General features: G+C 46.1%; 1 protein-coding gene across 5 annotated transcripts in view; it reads left to right on the top strand.

Annotated features, from left to right (window-relative positions):
• Positions 1 to 12500, top strand: part of LOC106582011 (interleukin-1 receptor accessory protein-like 1) — a 309914-nt gene that overhangs the window by 149390 nt on the left and 148024 nt on the right. For all 5 annotated transcript variants that reach the window (XM_014164645.2, XM_014164642.2, XM_014164644.2 and 2 more), the window contains exons 4-5: positions 2879 to 3065; positions 11938 to 12091. In XM_014164645.2, coding sequence (XP_014020120.2) covers positions 2879 to 3065; positions 11938 to 12091 — 341 coding nt within the window. The remainder of the gene's footprint in view (positions 1 to 2878; positions 3066 to 11937; positions 12092 to 12500) is intronic.

Genomic DNA, 12500 nt, shown 5'->3' with positions numbered 1-12500 from the left:
TGTGTGTGTGTGTGTGTGTGTGTGTGTGTGTTAGTCCCTTTTCTCCTTTGCTGTCTGGAACCACATTTTTCCCATCAGTGTATGTGTGAAGGTGACTTAATCTACATAACAATCTCTCCTTGTTTCTGTTTCTCTCTAACCCCCTCTCTCTATCTCTCTTCCTCTCTCTCTCCCTCTCTCTTTCTCTCTTTGTTTCTGTTTCTCTCTCTCCCCCTCTCTCTATCTCTCTTCCTCTCTCTCTCCCTCTCTCTTTCTCTCTTTGTTTCTGTTTCTCTCTAACCCCCTCTCTCTATCTCTCTTCCTCTCTCTCTCCCTCTCTCTTTCTCTCTTTGTTTCTGTTTCTCTCTCTCCCCCTCTCTCTATCTCTCTTCCTCTCTCTCTCCCTTTCTCTCTTTGTTTCTGTTTCTCTCTAACCCCCTCTCTCTATCTCTCTTCCTCTCTCTCTCCCTCTCTCTTTCTCTCTTTGTTTCTGTTTCTCTCTCTACCCCCTCTCTCTATCTCTCTTCCTCTCTCTCTCCCTCTCTCTTTCTCTCTTTGTTTCTGTTTCTCCCTCTCCCCCTCTCTCTATCTCTCTTCCTCTCTCTCTCCCTCTCTCTTTCTCTCTTTGTTTCTGTTTCTCTCTAACCCCCTCTCTCTATCTCTCTTCCTCTCTCTCTCCCTCTCTCTTTCTCTCTTTGTTTCTGTTTCTCCCTCTCCCCCTCTCTCTATCTCTCTTCCTCTCTCTCTCCCTTTCTCTTTCTCTCTTTGTTTCTGTTTCTCTCTCTACCCCCTCTCTCTATCTCTCTTCCTCTCTCTCTCCCTCTCTCTTTCTCTCTCATTGTTTATGTTTCTCCCTCTCCCCCTCTCTCTTTCTCTCTCTCTCCATCCCCACTTAATGTAAATGTAAAGCTGTCACCTCCAGTGTTTTCTCTCCTCTAAACAATCTCCCTCCCTCCACCTCTGTAGTCCATGCACGTGTCTCCCACTGAATGAATTCACCACCTCTCAAATGAGCCTGTATCTCTCAGTGGTCTGCGTGTGTGTTTTCCTGTTGTGATTACTCTGAGAACGAACGTATGTGAGGGATACTAATGTGTGGGGAATGGAAGCTAATGCGAGTTGGAGACTAAAGCTTGCTGTGTTGGAGTGAAACGGTTTTTGAAAGTTTAGACGAATTGTCGACCCCTGACTGTCCATCAATCAAACACCACATAAAATGTCCCACAATCCCGCAGTGATCCCCTAGTTTCAATATTTAACAAGTAGAGAGCTCCCTCATTTGTTCCCCTGGGACTCCATCCATCTGATTGGCTCAGGTGTCCCCTCCGCTACGAGGTCATCTCTGATAATCTCCCTCATCATGTCAACATTTACACCTCCAAAGCTCTTAGGCGGTGTACGTGTGTGTGTGCGTGTGTGTGTGCATGTGTGTGTGTGTGTGCGTGTGTGTGTGTACGTGTACGTGTGTGAATATGCATTTGTGCACATATGCGCTTGTGTTTAGGCAAAATAAAAACACAACATTTTAAATAACACGGTCATTGCATTATCTAACATCTGGTTACGGTTTCCAGTCCAATCCTACTTTACCCTATTCTCAGTTAGCTCCATCCCACAGTAAGAGAGCCTCCCAGCCAGCCTGTTGGCTATGTCTCTAGTAGCCTGGTGCAGTGTCTGACAGCCTCAGCTGTGTGTTTTATGGTCTGAAGGTCAGGGGGGCTTCTATGGGAGAGGGGATTCTCTTATTACTTCCATAACTTGACTATATAATATGAAAGCCTGTCATGTAGCCTGAAAGGAAGCATCTGGCCAGCAGTAAAGTTAATGTAATGAAATGAAGCCCCATATGCTACACAGGTCACACAAGGCAGAGAGATGGGGGTGGTGGTGTTGGGAATGGCAACAAGTGCTCAGCATATGTGGGAACTCCTTCAAGACTGTTGGAAAAGCATTCCAGGTGAAGCTGGTTGAGAGAATGCCAAGAGTGTGCAAAGCTGTCATCAAGTCAAAGGTTGGCTACTTTGAAGAATCTCAAATATAAAATACATTTTTATTTGTTTACACTTTTTTGATTACTACATGATTCCATATGTGTGCATTCATAGTTTTGATGTCTTCACTATTATTCTACAATGTATAAAATAGTAAAAATAAAGAAAAACCCTGGAATGAGTAGGTGTGTCCGAACTTTTGACTGGTACCGTATATCTGAAGAGATGACGTCACTTTGTGATGCAAACTTAGCCATCCGCTACAGACAATGAGCCCATGTTTCAGTCATGCCACTGGCTTCCTGAAATGACTCATATTGAAGGAAAGTAGATGAGAAAATGAAGCCATTTGACTGTATTTAGACCCAGCCTTCAGCATTTGACTGTATTTAGACCCAGCCTTCAGCATTTCAATGCCACAGGCTTGCTCCTGTGCTGTCAGAGGGCTATTACATCACTATGATGACTAAGCAGGTTCTTCCACTCCTTCCATCCCCTGTCTCTGTGTGTGTGTGTGTGTGTGTGTGTGTGTGTGTGTGTGTGTGTGTGTGTGTGTGTGTGTGTGTGTGTGTGTGTGTGTGTGTGTGTGTGTGTGTGTGTGTGTGTGTGTGTGGTGTCTGTTTTGTCATTAGTATTCCCAGGGCAGGCTGCACGGCCCTCCCATTAAGTCAATAGTGGTCGTGAGCCTGAGTCATTGGTTCAGTAAGCTGATGAACACGTCGTTAGCACTGTCTCCGACAATGTGTGTGTTGCATGTTTTGCCTGTGTTTGTGTGCGTGTGGGAGGAATGAGGACAGGGGAAGAGGGAGTAAAACATACAGTCAGAGAGAGAAAAAAGAAAGCTAATGTAAATCGGGAATAACAAGAGTTGTTTTGACTATGAATTTTCTGGTGCTGGTGTGTTCCAGGAATTCAACCTACTGTATGAAGGTGTCCATGTCTCTCCACGTGGCTGAGAACGACACAGACCTCTGCTACAACTCTGACATGAGACATATGGAGAAGGCCGAACTCAGCAAGAGCAAAGACATCACCTGTCCAGACATAGAGGACTACATAGAACCTGGGAAAGACCCCCATATCACCTGGTTTAAGGTGAGAGACGTGTGTGTGTGTGTGTGTGTGTGTGTGTGTGTGTGTGTGTGTGTGTGTGCGTGTGTGCGTGCGTGCGTGCGTGCGTGCGTGCGTGCGTGCGTGCGTGCGTGCGTGCGTGTGTGCGTGCGTGTCTGATCTAACTTGGTGAAGATGGTGCCTCATTGCTTTGTTTTCAGATCACTTCCCAGTTGTTTCTATGGAATGTAAAAGCTGTGTCCGTGGGAGCCTGAGACTGGGTCAGATTATGCTTGTGGGATTTGTTAATAATAGGAGAATTACACAACACCTGTCTGCAGTGCACCAGTATCGGTGTAGAGGTCATCTTAGGAGAAACTCATAGTACATGAATACAGAGACAGAGTAACAGAGGGCTTTCACAAAGATGGGATTCATTATTCACACACTGATGAGGAGAGAACCTTTTTATAGTATAGTTCACTTTGCCCTACAGAAAAGTAGGAGAACAGAGAGAGAGAGAGAGAGAGAGAGAGAGAGAGAGAGTTGCTGTTGGCCCGTTGACAATTTTGATTGTCATTTTTTTTTTCATATTGTAAATATCCAAAATAAGCTTTGGCAATATGTACATTGTTACGTCATGCCAATAAAGCACATTTAATTGAGAGAGAGAGAGAGAGACGTGCAGCATCCAGACCAACCTGGGACACTGTAAGAACAGATGTGCCAGAGTTTCAGACTCAGCACAGAATGGACACCCCTCCCCAACAGTAGGATCCAGGTGTACCAGATGCATGTTGGTGGCTATGGCTCCATGTATTATCCTCCATTGGAGGTCAGCTGTCCTCTTTTCAATAGGCAGTTTCGGGGTATGGAGGGAAAGCAGCATCCCCACGTCCTCCTCTAATGCCCCCTGCCACAGCACTAACATTCAGCACAGGGAACACATCTAGACCCTCCATCCTCCTCTAATGCCCCCTGCCGCAGCACTAACATTCAGCACAGGGAACACATCATCCAGACCCTCCATCCACTGATCAGAATTGGAAGTGTCAGTCACATACTGCCGATGAAGTCCTGGCAAGGAATTACAGACCTCAGCGACGACCTTCCTCAGCAGGCGAGATGATCGGATCCCCGCTCTTTCTCCCAGCTCCTCCAACGATCTGCTCCTGCACTGCATCAGATGACCCAGCTTGGTACATCCCACACCTAACAGGCATGAACATAGGCTGGCTGAACCCACAGCACGGGACTGGATGGCAGTGTTGTATAAAAGAGGCTCTTCAAAAGCCACATCCCTGGTGGGGTGCCGGTCTTACGGGACTTGACAAGAACTCTCCAAGCCTGCTTAACAGACTCATAAAATGGAGTCAAGCCCAAACAACCCACTCTCCTCATCAATGTATAGGATGTGTCGACCCAGCTAGAACGGTCACAGTACAACCGTTTCTGGGCTGCTTGAAGCCGGAAAGCCATGATCCTGGAAGAAATGTCCACCGGGCCTTGCCCACCCTCGTCCAGACCAAAAGAAATTGACAAGGGTCCTCTGAAGATCTTGTATCAGGCCCCCCAGTGGCTGTAAAATAATTTGTCTGTGCCACTGGGTAGAGGCAGCTAGATTATTGGCTACCAGTACCCTTCCTCTATAAGACAGCTGAGGTAGCATCCGTTTCCACCTTGACAATCTGGCACACACTTTCTCCACTACACCCTCGCAGTTCTTTTTCTGAAAGACATCGGAGCCCCCAAAGTCTTCATCCCATCTCTGCCCCACTGAATCCCCCCTGGTAACCGTGGAGCGGACCCCGTCTGAAGCTGACCTGCCCACACCGATTCGCTCTTTTCCCAATTGACTCTAGCTGAGGAGGCCCCCTCATACACCTTTAAAGTGTTTGAGAGAACCTTAACATCCTCATCCCCTGTAATAAAACTGTCACGTCATCTGCATACGCAGACAGTGCTATCGTGGGACCCTTCATTACACCTGGCACAGAGAAACCCGTAAGCCTCGCTCTTAGAAAACAAAGCATTGGTTCAATTGCCAGATAATATTACTGCCCTGAAATTGGGCATCCCTACCTGATACCCCTTTGGACGGGGATGGGGCAGCTCAAACCACCCCCCACCGTCACCATATATGAGGCCCCAGTATACAGTAAACTCATCCAAGACAAAAAAACATCCCCAAACCCAAACAGTCAAAGGCCTTCTCCTGATCCAAAGAAGTTCACAAATGTCTAAAACATCTCTTATTAGAAACAAGTGATCAACTATAGAGAGGTCAGGTAAAGAGTAAGACTGGTCCTTGTGGACCAACAGCCCCAGATACTCTTTCAACCTGTCTGAGAGACATTTAGATACAATTTTATATTCTGCGCACAGCAATGCAACAGGTCGGCAATTTTTTAGAAGAGCCAAATCCCCCTTTTTTGGCAACAATGAAAGCACAGCACATTGACAGGAAACAGGAAGAGAACCCTCATGAAAAGATTCACACACCACTTCAGAAAAATCCCCCCAACAGATCCCCAAAAGTGCTTCTAGAACTCAGATGGTAAACCATCGATGCCAGGGGCCTGATGAGAGCTGCATAACTGCTGTGGACAGCTCCTGCAGAGTAATGTCAGAGTCCAAAGCAACTCTCTGCTCAGGGCCCAATTGAGGAAGTCCATGTAACAGCTGTTCAGTACACAGAGAATCACAATCCTCCGCCTTATAGAGGGCAGAGTAGAAATCCACGACATGTTGGCGCATTTTACTGTCATCCGTGGTCACCTTCCCATCAGGGAGACGAAGGCAGACCATCTGTTTGCGTTGCAATGTTGACTGTCCTAGGTAAAAAAAAAGTACCAGGAGCATCCATATCCTTGAGGGTAGCAAAGCGAGACCTAATCAAGGCACCCTTCACTCTTTCATGTAGAAACGACCTCAGTTCATGTCTCTTGTCCTGTAAGTTCATGACTAGTCCGGGGTCATTCTGAGTGAGCAACTTCAATTCAATAGATTTGATGTCCTGTTCAAGGGCCCTGATAGTCTCTTTAACTTCAATAAGAGACAGAGCAGTATACTGTTGACAAAACAATCGTATTTGGGCCTTCCCAACCTCCCACCATTGTCTTAAGGACTCAAAATTCCCTTTTGTAAACCTCAATTTTTCCCAAAACAACAAAAACATTTCATAAAACATGACATAATGTAACAATTTAACATTAAAATATCAATAAGGTGATAACTTTCGTGGACAGGACAAGTGGATATCAACAGACACATTATGGTGACCAGAAAAACCCACAGGAGTAATATCACATGTTCAACTCTACTAGAGTAGTGCTCAGATACAGTGAGGGAAAAAAGTATTTGATCTCCTGCTGATTTTGTACGTTTTCCCACTGACAAAGAAATGATCAGTCTATAATTTTAATGGTAGGTTTATTTGAACAGTGAGAGACAGAATAACAACAAAAAAATCCAGAAAAACGCATGTCAAAAATGTTATAAATTGATTTGCATTTTAATGAGGGAAATAAGTATTTGACCCCCTCTCAATCAGAAAGATTTCTGGCTCCCAGCTGTCTTTTATACAGGTAACGAACTGAGATTAGGAGCGCACACTTAAAGGGAGTGCTCCTAATCTCAGTTTGTTACCTGTATAAAAGCCACCTGTCCACAGAAGCAATCAATCAATCAGATTCCAAACTCTCCACCATGGCCAAGACCAAAGAGCTCTCCAAGGATGTCAGGGACAAGATTGTAGACCTACACAAGGCTGGAATGGGCTACAAGACCATCGCCAAGCAGCTTGGTGAGAAGGTGACAACAGTTGGTGTGATAATTCGCAAATGAAAGAATCAAAAGAACTGTCAATCTCCCTCGGCCTGGGGCTGCATGCAAGATCTCACCTCGTGGAGTTGCAATGATCATGAGAAAGTGAGGAATCAGCCCAGAACTACACGGGAGGATCTTGTCAATGATCTCAAGGCAGCTGGGACCATAGTCACCAAGAAAACAATTGGTAACACAACGCCGTGAAGGACTGAAATCCTGCAGCGCCCGCAAGGTCCAACTGCTCAAGAAAGCACATATACATGCCCGTCTGAAGTTTGCCAATGAACATCTGAATGATTCAGAGGACAACTGGGTGAAAGTGTTTTGGTCAGATGAGACCAAAATGGAGCTCTTTGGCATCAACTCAACTCACCGTGTTTGGAGGAGGAGGAATGCTGCCTATGACCCCAGGAACACCATCCCCACCTTTAAACATGGAGGTGGAAACATTATGCTTTGGGGATGTTTTTCTGCTAAGGGGACAGGACAACTTCACCGCATCAAAGGGACAATGGATAGGGCCATGTACCGTCAAATCTTGGGTGAGAACCTCCTTCCCTCAGCCAGGGCATTGAAAATGGGTCGTGGATGGGTATTCCAGCATGACAATGACCCAAAACACACGGCCAAGGCAACAAAGGAGTGGCTCAAGAAAAAGCACATTAAGGTCCTGGTGTGGCCTAGCCAGTCTCCAGACCTTAATCCCATAGAAAATCTATGGAGGGGGCTGAAGGTTCGAGTTGCCAAACGTCAGCCTCGAAACCTTAATGACTTGGAGAAGATCTGCAAAGAGGAGTGGGACAAAATCCCTCCTGAGATGTGTGCAAACCTGGTGGCCAACTACAAGAAACGTCTGACCTCTGTGATTGCCAACAAGGGTTTTGCCACCAAGTACTAAGTCATGTTTTGCAGAGGGGTCAAATACTTATTTCCCTCATTAAAATGCAAATCAATTTATAACATTTTTGACATGCGTTTTTCTGGATTTTTTTGTTGTTATTCTGTCTCTCACTGTTCAAATAAACCTACCATTAAAATTATAGACTGATCATTTCTTTGTCAGTGGGCAAACGTACAAAATCAGCAGGGGATCAAATTATTTTTTCCCTCACTGTACAACCTGTCTAACCTTCCAACCCTACTACAGTAGTGATCAGATACATACATTCTGTCTGACCTTGCTGCACTGACATGACCTTCATTAACTTTTAACCATGTGTACAGCCTAAATGTTGCATTCCTTACGCTCCAAACATCAGAAAGCTCAAACTCAGCTAATAGACCAGACAAGACAAGTGGCTGACCGCAGATGAGGTTCTTCAGCAGTGTGATCAATAGTAAAATCTACTGTACAGTTCCAGTCCCCCCCGAAAACCATACACCCCTCTTGGTCACACTGTCTTAAGGTTTCCTTTATTTGATCAAATACAGCAATATGCTCTGTACCCTTATTAGGAGCATAAACATTGAAAAAAACAAATAAAAAACCCATAACATCTGCCTTGACTAATATAACCCGTCCCTTGACAATCTCTGTTGTAGATACCACAGTCACCCCTAAGCCTGAGAAAACAAGATTGCCACCCCAGCACTGAAATTAGTACCATGACTGAGTATCTGCTGTCCCTCCCACCACATACCCCAGTCAACCTCATTAGCCTCATCACTATGTGTCTCCTGTAGAAAAACTCCATGAAGCCTTTTCTGTTTTATTACTTCTAATAACCAAGCCCTCTTATTCCTGTCCCTTCCCCCATTAATATTGAGAGAACCTACCCTTAGTACCTCCATATAGAAAAGAGAAAGGAAAAGCAGAAGAAACCACAGAGAAACCAGACAAAGAGAAAAAAACACCCTATGAGGCATGGTCATCATCATTGTTTTAATTTTCTCTTAACCTGACCACGTTCCCACTTCCTTTTGCTGCCGTAACAGCAGTAACACATTTCCTCAAGCAAAAACGCTTCTTCTCACTCAACTGGTCTAACCCCACCGTCTTCTGTAACATCACAGCTGACCTCACAAACTTATCAACATAGAAAAAATCGGCCAATTTGACAGATTTCCCAAAAGTCTGATCCAGGAACCCATTTACCTCCTCTAGATTGTAAATTGAGTCGTCACCAGCTGCTATCATATCAAGAGAGATATCCATATCCTTCTCCTGATCCTCCTCAACTGAGGCCACATACCCCTGACTCCCCTCACCCACATCCCTCTCAACACTCCCCACTTGCACCCCATCACTCATACTGGGCATCTCCTCCACTACCTGGGAGACTAGCCCCACCTGAACCCCCTCCTGTACCCCATTACTCGTAGTGGGCATCTCCTCCACTACCTGGGAGACTAGCCCCACCTGAACCCCCTCCTGTACCCCATTACTCGTAGTGGACATCTCCTCCACTACCTGGGAGACTAGCCCCACCTGAACCCCCTCCTGTACCCCATTACTCGTAGTGGACATCTCCTCCACTACCTGGGAGACTAGGTCCACATGAACCCCCTCCTGTACCCCATCACTCATACTGGGCATCTCCTCACCAGTCTGGGGAAATGGCTCCTCAGATCCGTCCTTACCTCCTACAACAATATTTTTCTGCTGCATAACAGACGCTATGTTCCCCTCTGGTACAAGATGAAACTCTGTACCCTCAACACGGACAACTTGTTGCTCAGAAACAGGTGCTTGTGGCTGCTCTACCACTGTCGGCCCACCTCGCCCTACATCAGTGGGCCCAGGCATTACGAGGCCCACCTCTCCCTACATCAGTGGGTCCAGGTGTTACGAGGACCACCTGCGCCCCTCCCTCCACCTTCTCCCTTTTCGGGCAAGCATGTCGCTTATGGCCAACATCCCCACACTCAAAACACCGTTGACTGCCCGTACTAGCACAAGCCATATACAGTCTGTTGTCATACTTGACTTTAAACGACAACTCTAAAGTCTGCCCAGGTGAGCCCAAAAACATAAACACCTGTCACCGAAACGACATAACCTGTTTCAGAGCCGGGTGTTTGAAACGACATAACCTGTTTCAGAGCCGGGTGTTTGGAACGACATAACCTGTTTCAGAGCCGGGTGTTTGAAACTACATAACCTGTTTCAGAGCCGGGTGTTTGAAACGACATAACCTGTTTCAACGCCGGGTGTTTGAAATAACATAACCTGTTTCAGAGCCTGGTGTTTGAAACGACATAACCTATTTCAGAGCCGGGTGTTTGAAACGACATAACCTGTTTCAGAGCCTGGTGTTTGAAACGACATAACCTGTTTCAGAGCCGGGTGTTTGAAATTACATAACCTGTTTCAGAGCCTGGTGTTTGAAACGACATAACCTGTTTCAGAGCCTGGTGTTTGAAACGACATAACCTGTTTCAGAGCCGGGTGTTTGAAATTACATAACCTGTTTCAGAGCCTGGTGTTTGAAACGACATAACCTGTTTCAGAGCCGGGTGTTTGAAACGACATAACCTGTTTCAGAGCCTGGTGTTTGAAACGACATAACCTGTTTCAACGCCGGGTGTTTGCAACCCAACGGGACAGTCTTAATTGAACTTGCAAACTTCTCAAAGCGCAATAACTCGCGCTCCAATAGCTCATTGGGAATAAACGGCGGTACGTTCGAAATCGTTACCCTTGTTGACGGAGAAAAAAGCGGCGTAACTTGAATAAACATTCCTTTAAGAAGTACGCCGTGCTCAAGCATACGATCAACAAGATGCTCTTCTTTAAGAAAAACCACCACCGCTTTATTCATCCGTGACGCATAAGCAACATTCTCATATCCTACCGTCTCTCCTACGGCGACCAGAAACTCCTCCACAGTGACAGTAGCTTCAGTAACACACCTAAAGCCGTGCCGAAGTGACAGGGACGGAGTCCCCATGTGGGTCGCCATGCCCGCCAAAGCCAGGGCAATTTCGACAACAAAAACAATATACTTAATTCTACCACAACAAATAAATCAGATAGCATAATCAGCTTAATCATGTATAGAAAAAGGAAAACCACCAAGAAAAGTAAAACAAGACGGAAAAAACAGGCGATGTAACTTCAGACACTCGCTCATACAATTCCCAGCATGCACCACACACTCCCAGCATGCAGAGAGAGAGAGAGAGAGAGAGAGAGAAAAAAAGTGTGTGTGTGTCCTCTAAATGCTCCTAGCCTAAGATATCTATTATCTGACTCTCGAGTTACCTTTCTCACCTGAGTTCTCCCCTGTTGAGGTCACGCATGGCCTGCGGATCACAGCGCGCATCCCAGGGAGCGGCCCAGGCCAAACTAATCAAAGGCAGATCAGTGGTAGATTAGCCAGTCGGACTCGACCTCCAGGTTTTCCCAGAATTCAATTAAGGCTTGGATAATGACTGGGAGCGCTGGAACCTGGAGTTATTTGGATTGCTCTGCAGCCGAGCTGATTGAATTCCGAGGGTTGCCGCGAGCTACGGTGGAATAGAATCCTCTGAGCCAGAGTTGTCCCTGCCAGAGAGGGAGGAGAGTACCCGGAGTGTGGAGCCTATGTACACTCTGCCTATGCACACACACACACACACACACACAAACACACCCACACATACATACGCACACACATATACATGCCACACACACACACACAAACACATTATTTTGCCAGTGGAGACTTTTCAAATGACATTCTGTGTCCTTACCAGTCGGAGAATATTGAATCTGGAGTATCCAGTTCAGTGCAATACACTTCTATCAAATAAGTAGGATAACTCTTTCCATATGGGTTCTCTCTGGTTGGCAGTGATACACTATGCATTCCACTACTGTCTAGATAATATAATGACTCTGTTTGGTCTCCTCTTCCCCAATGTCCTTAACTGTAATAGATGCCACTATCCAAAGCAACTTAGCGTTGACAAATTCAATACGTGACCAATGCAGAAATCAAAGGCATCATGCATAGGCCACCTCAACAGAACCTCCATTGCTGTTGTTGGTGTTCATGAGATAACAATCCAACCTGTTCTCTACGTTATGGTGATTTCATGTGTCTCAGTGTCAATAGCACTATAACCCCATGTTGTATTGTGTGTGTTCGTGTGTGTGTGTGACCAGGAGTGTCGTCTTAAGCAGTGGCGGGCCTCCATCCTCCAGAGAAGAGACTCTCTGTCCATCAGAGAGGTCAAAGAGGACGACATCGGCAACTACACCTGTGAGGTCACCTTCGGTAGCTTCGTGGTACACAGGACCACTGAGCTCACCGTCACAGGTAAGATGGAGGGTGGGATGAAGCGGTGCACTTCTTTACGATATCACTTCCTCATCCTGCAGCGGTTTTTGACTTTTCCTGCAGCGCTTTTTGACTTTTCTCCATTCTACTGTTTTGCGTTTGTGTTGTATGTTGTAGGTGATTCTCTCTCTCTCTCTCTCTCTCACACACACACACACACACACACACACACACACACACACACACACACACACACACACACACACACACACACACACACACACACACACACACACGTCTCTCTATAGTGCTGTGACCTCCTGCTGGTGTGTTAATTGATGTTGAAGTGTTGGCCCGTAATGCATATCTTGGTCCAGATCAGCACTTTACAGCCAAAAACTGCTAAGCCCCTTCCACACAGAAAGCTAAAGAGCCAGGACCAAGGTCA

This window comes from Salmo salar, chromosome ssa21, assembly GCF_905237065.1.
Source record: "Salmo salar chromosome ssa21, Ssal_v3.1, whole genome shotgun sequence".
Taxonomy (NCBI): Eukaryota; Metazoa; Chordata; class Actinopteri; order Salmoniformes; family Salmonidae; genus Salmo; species Salmo salar.
Note: the sequence above shows the minus strand (reverse complement) of the source record. Positions and strands in the feature narration are given on the sequence as shown.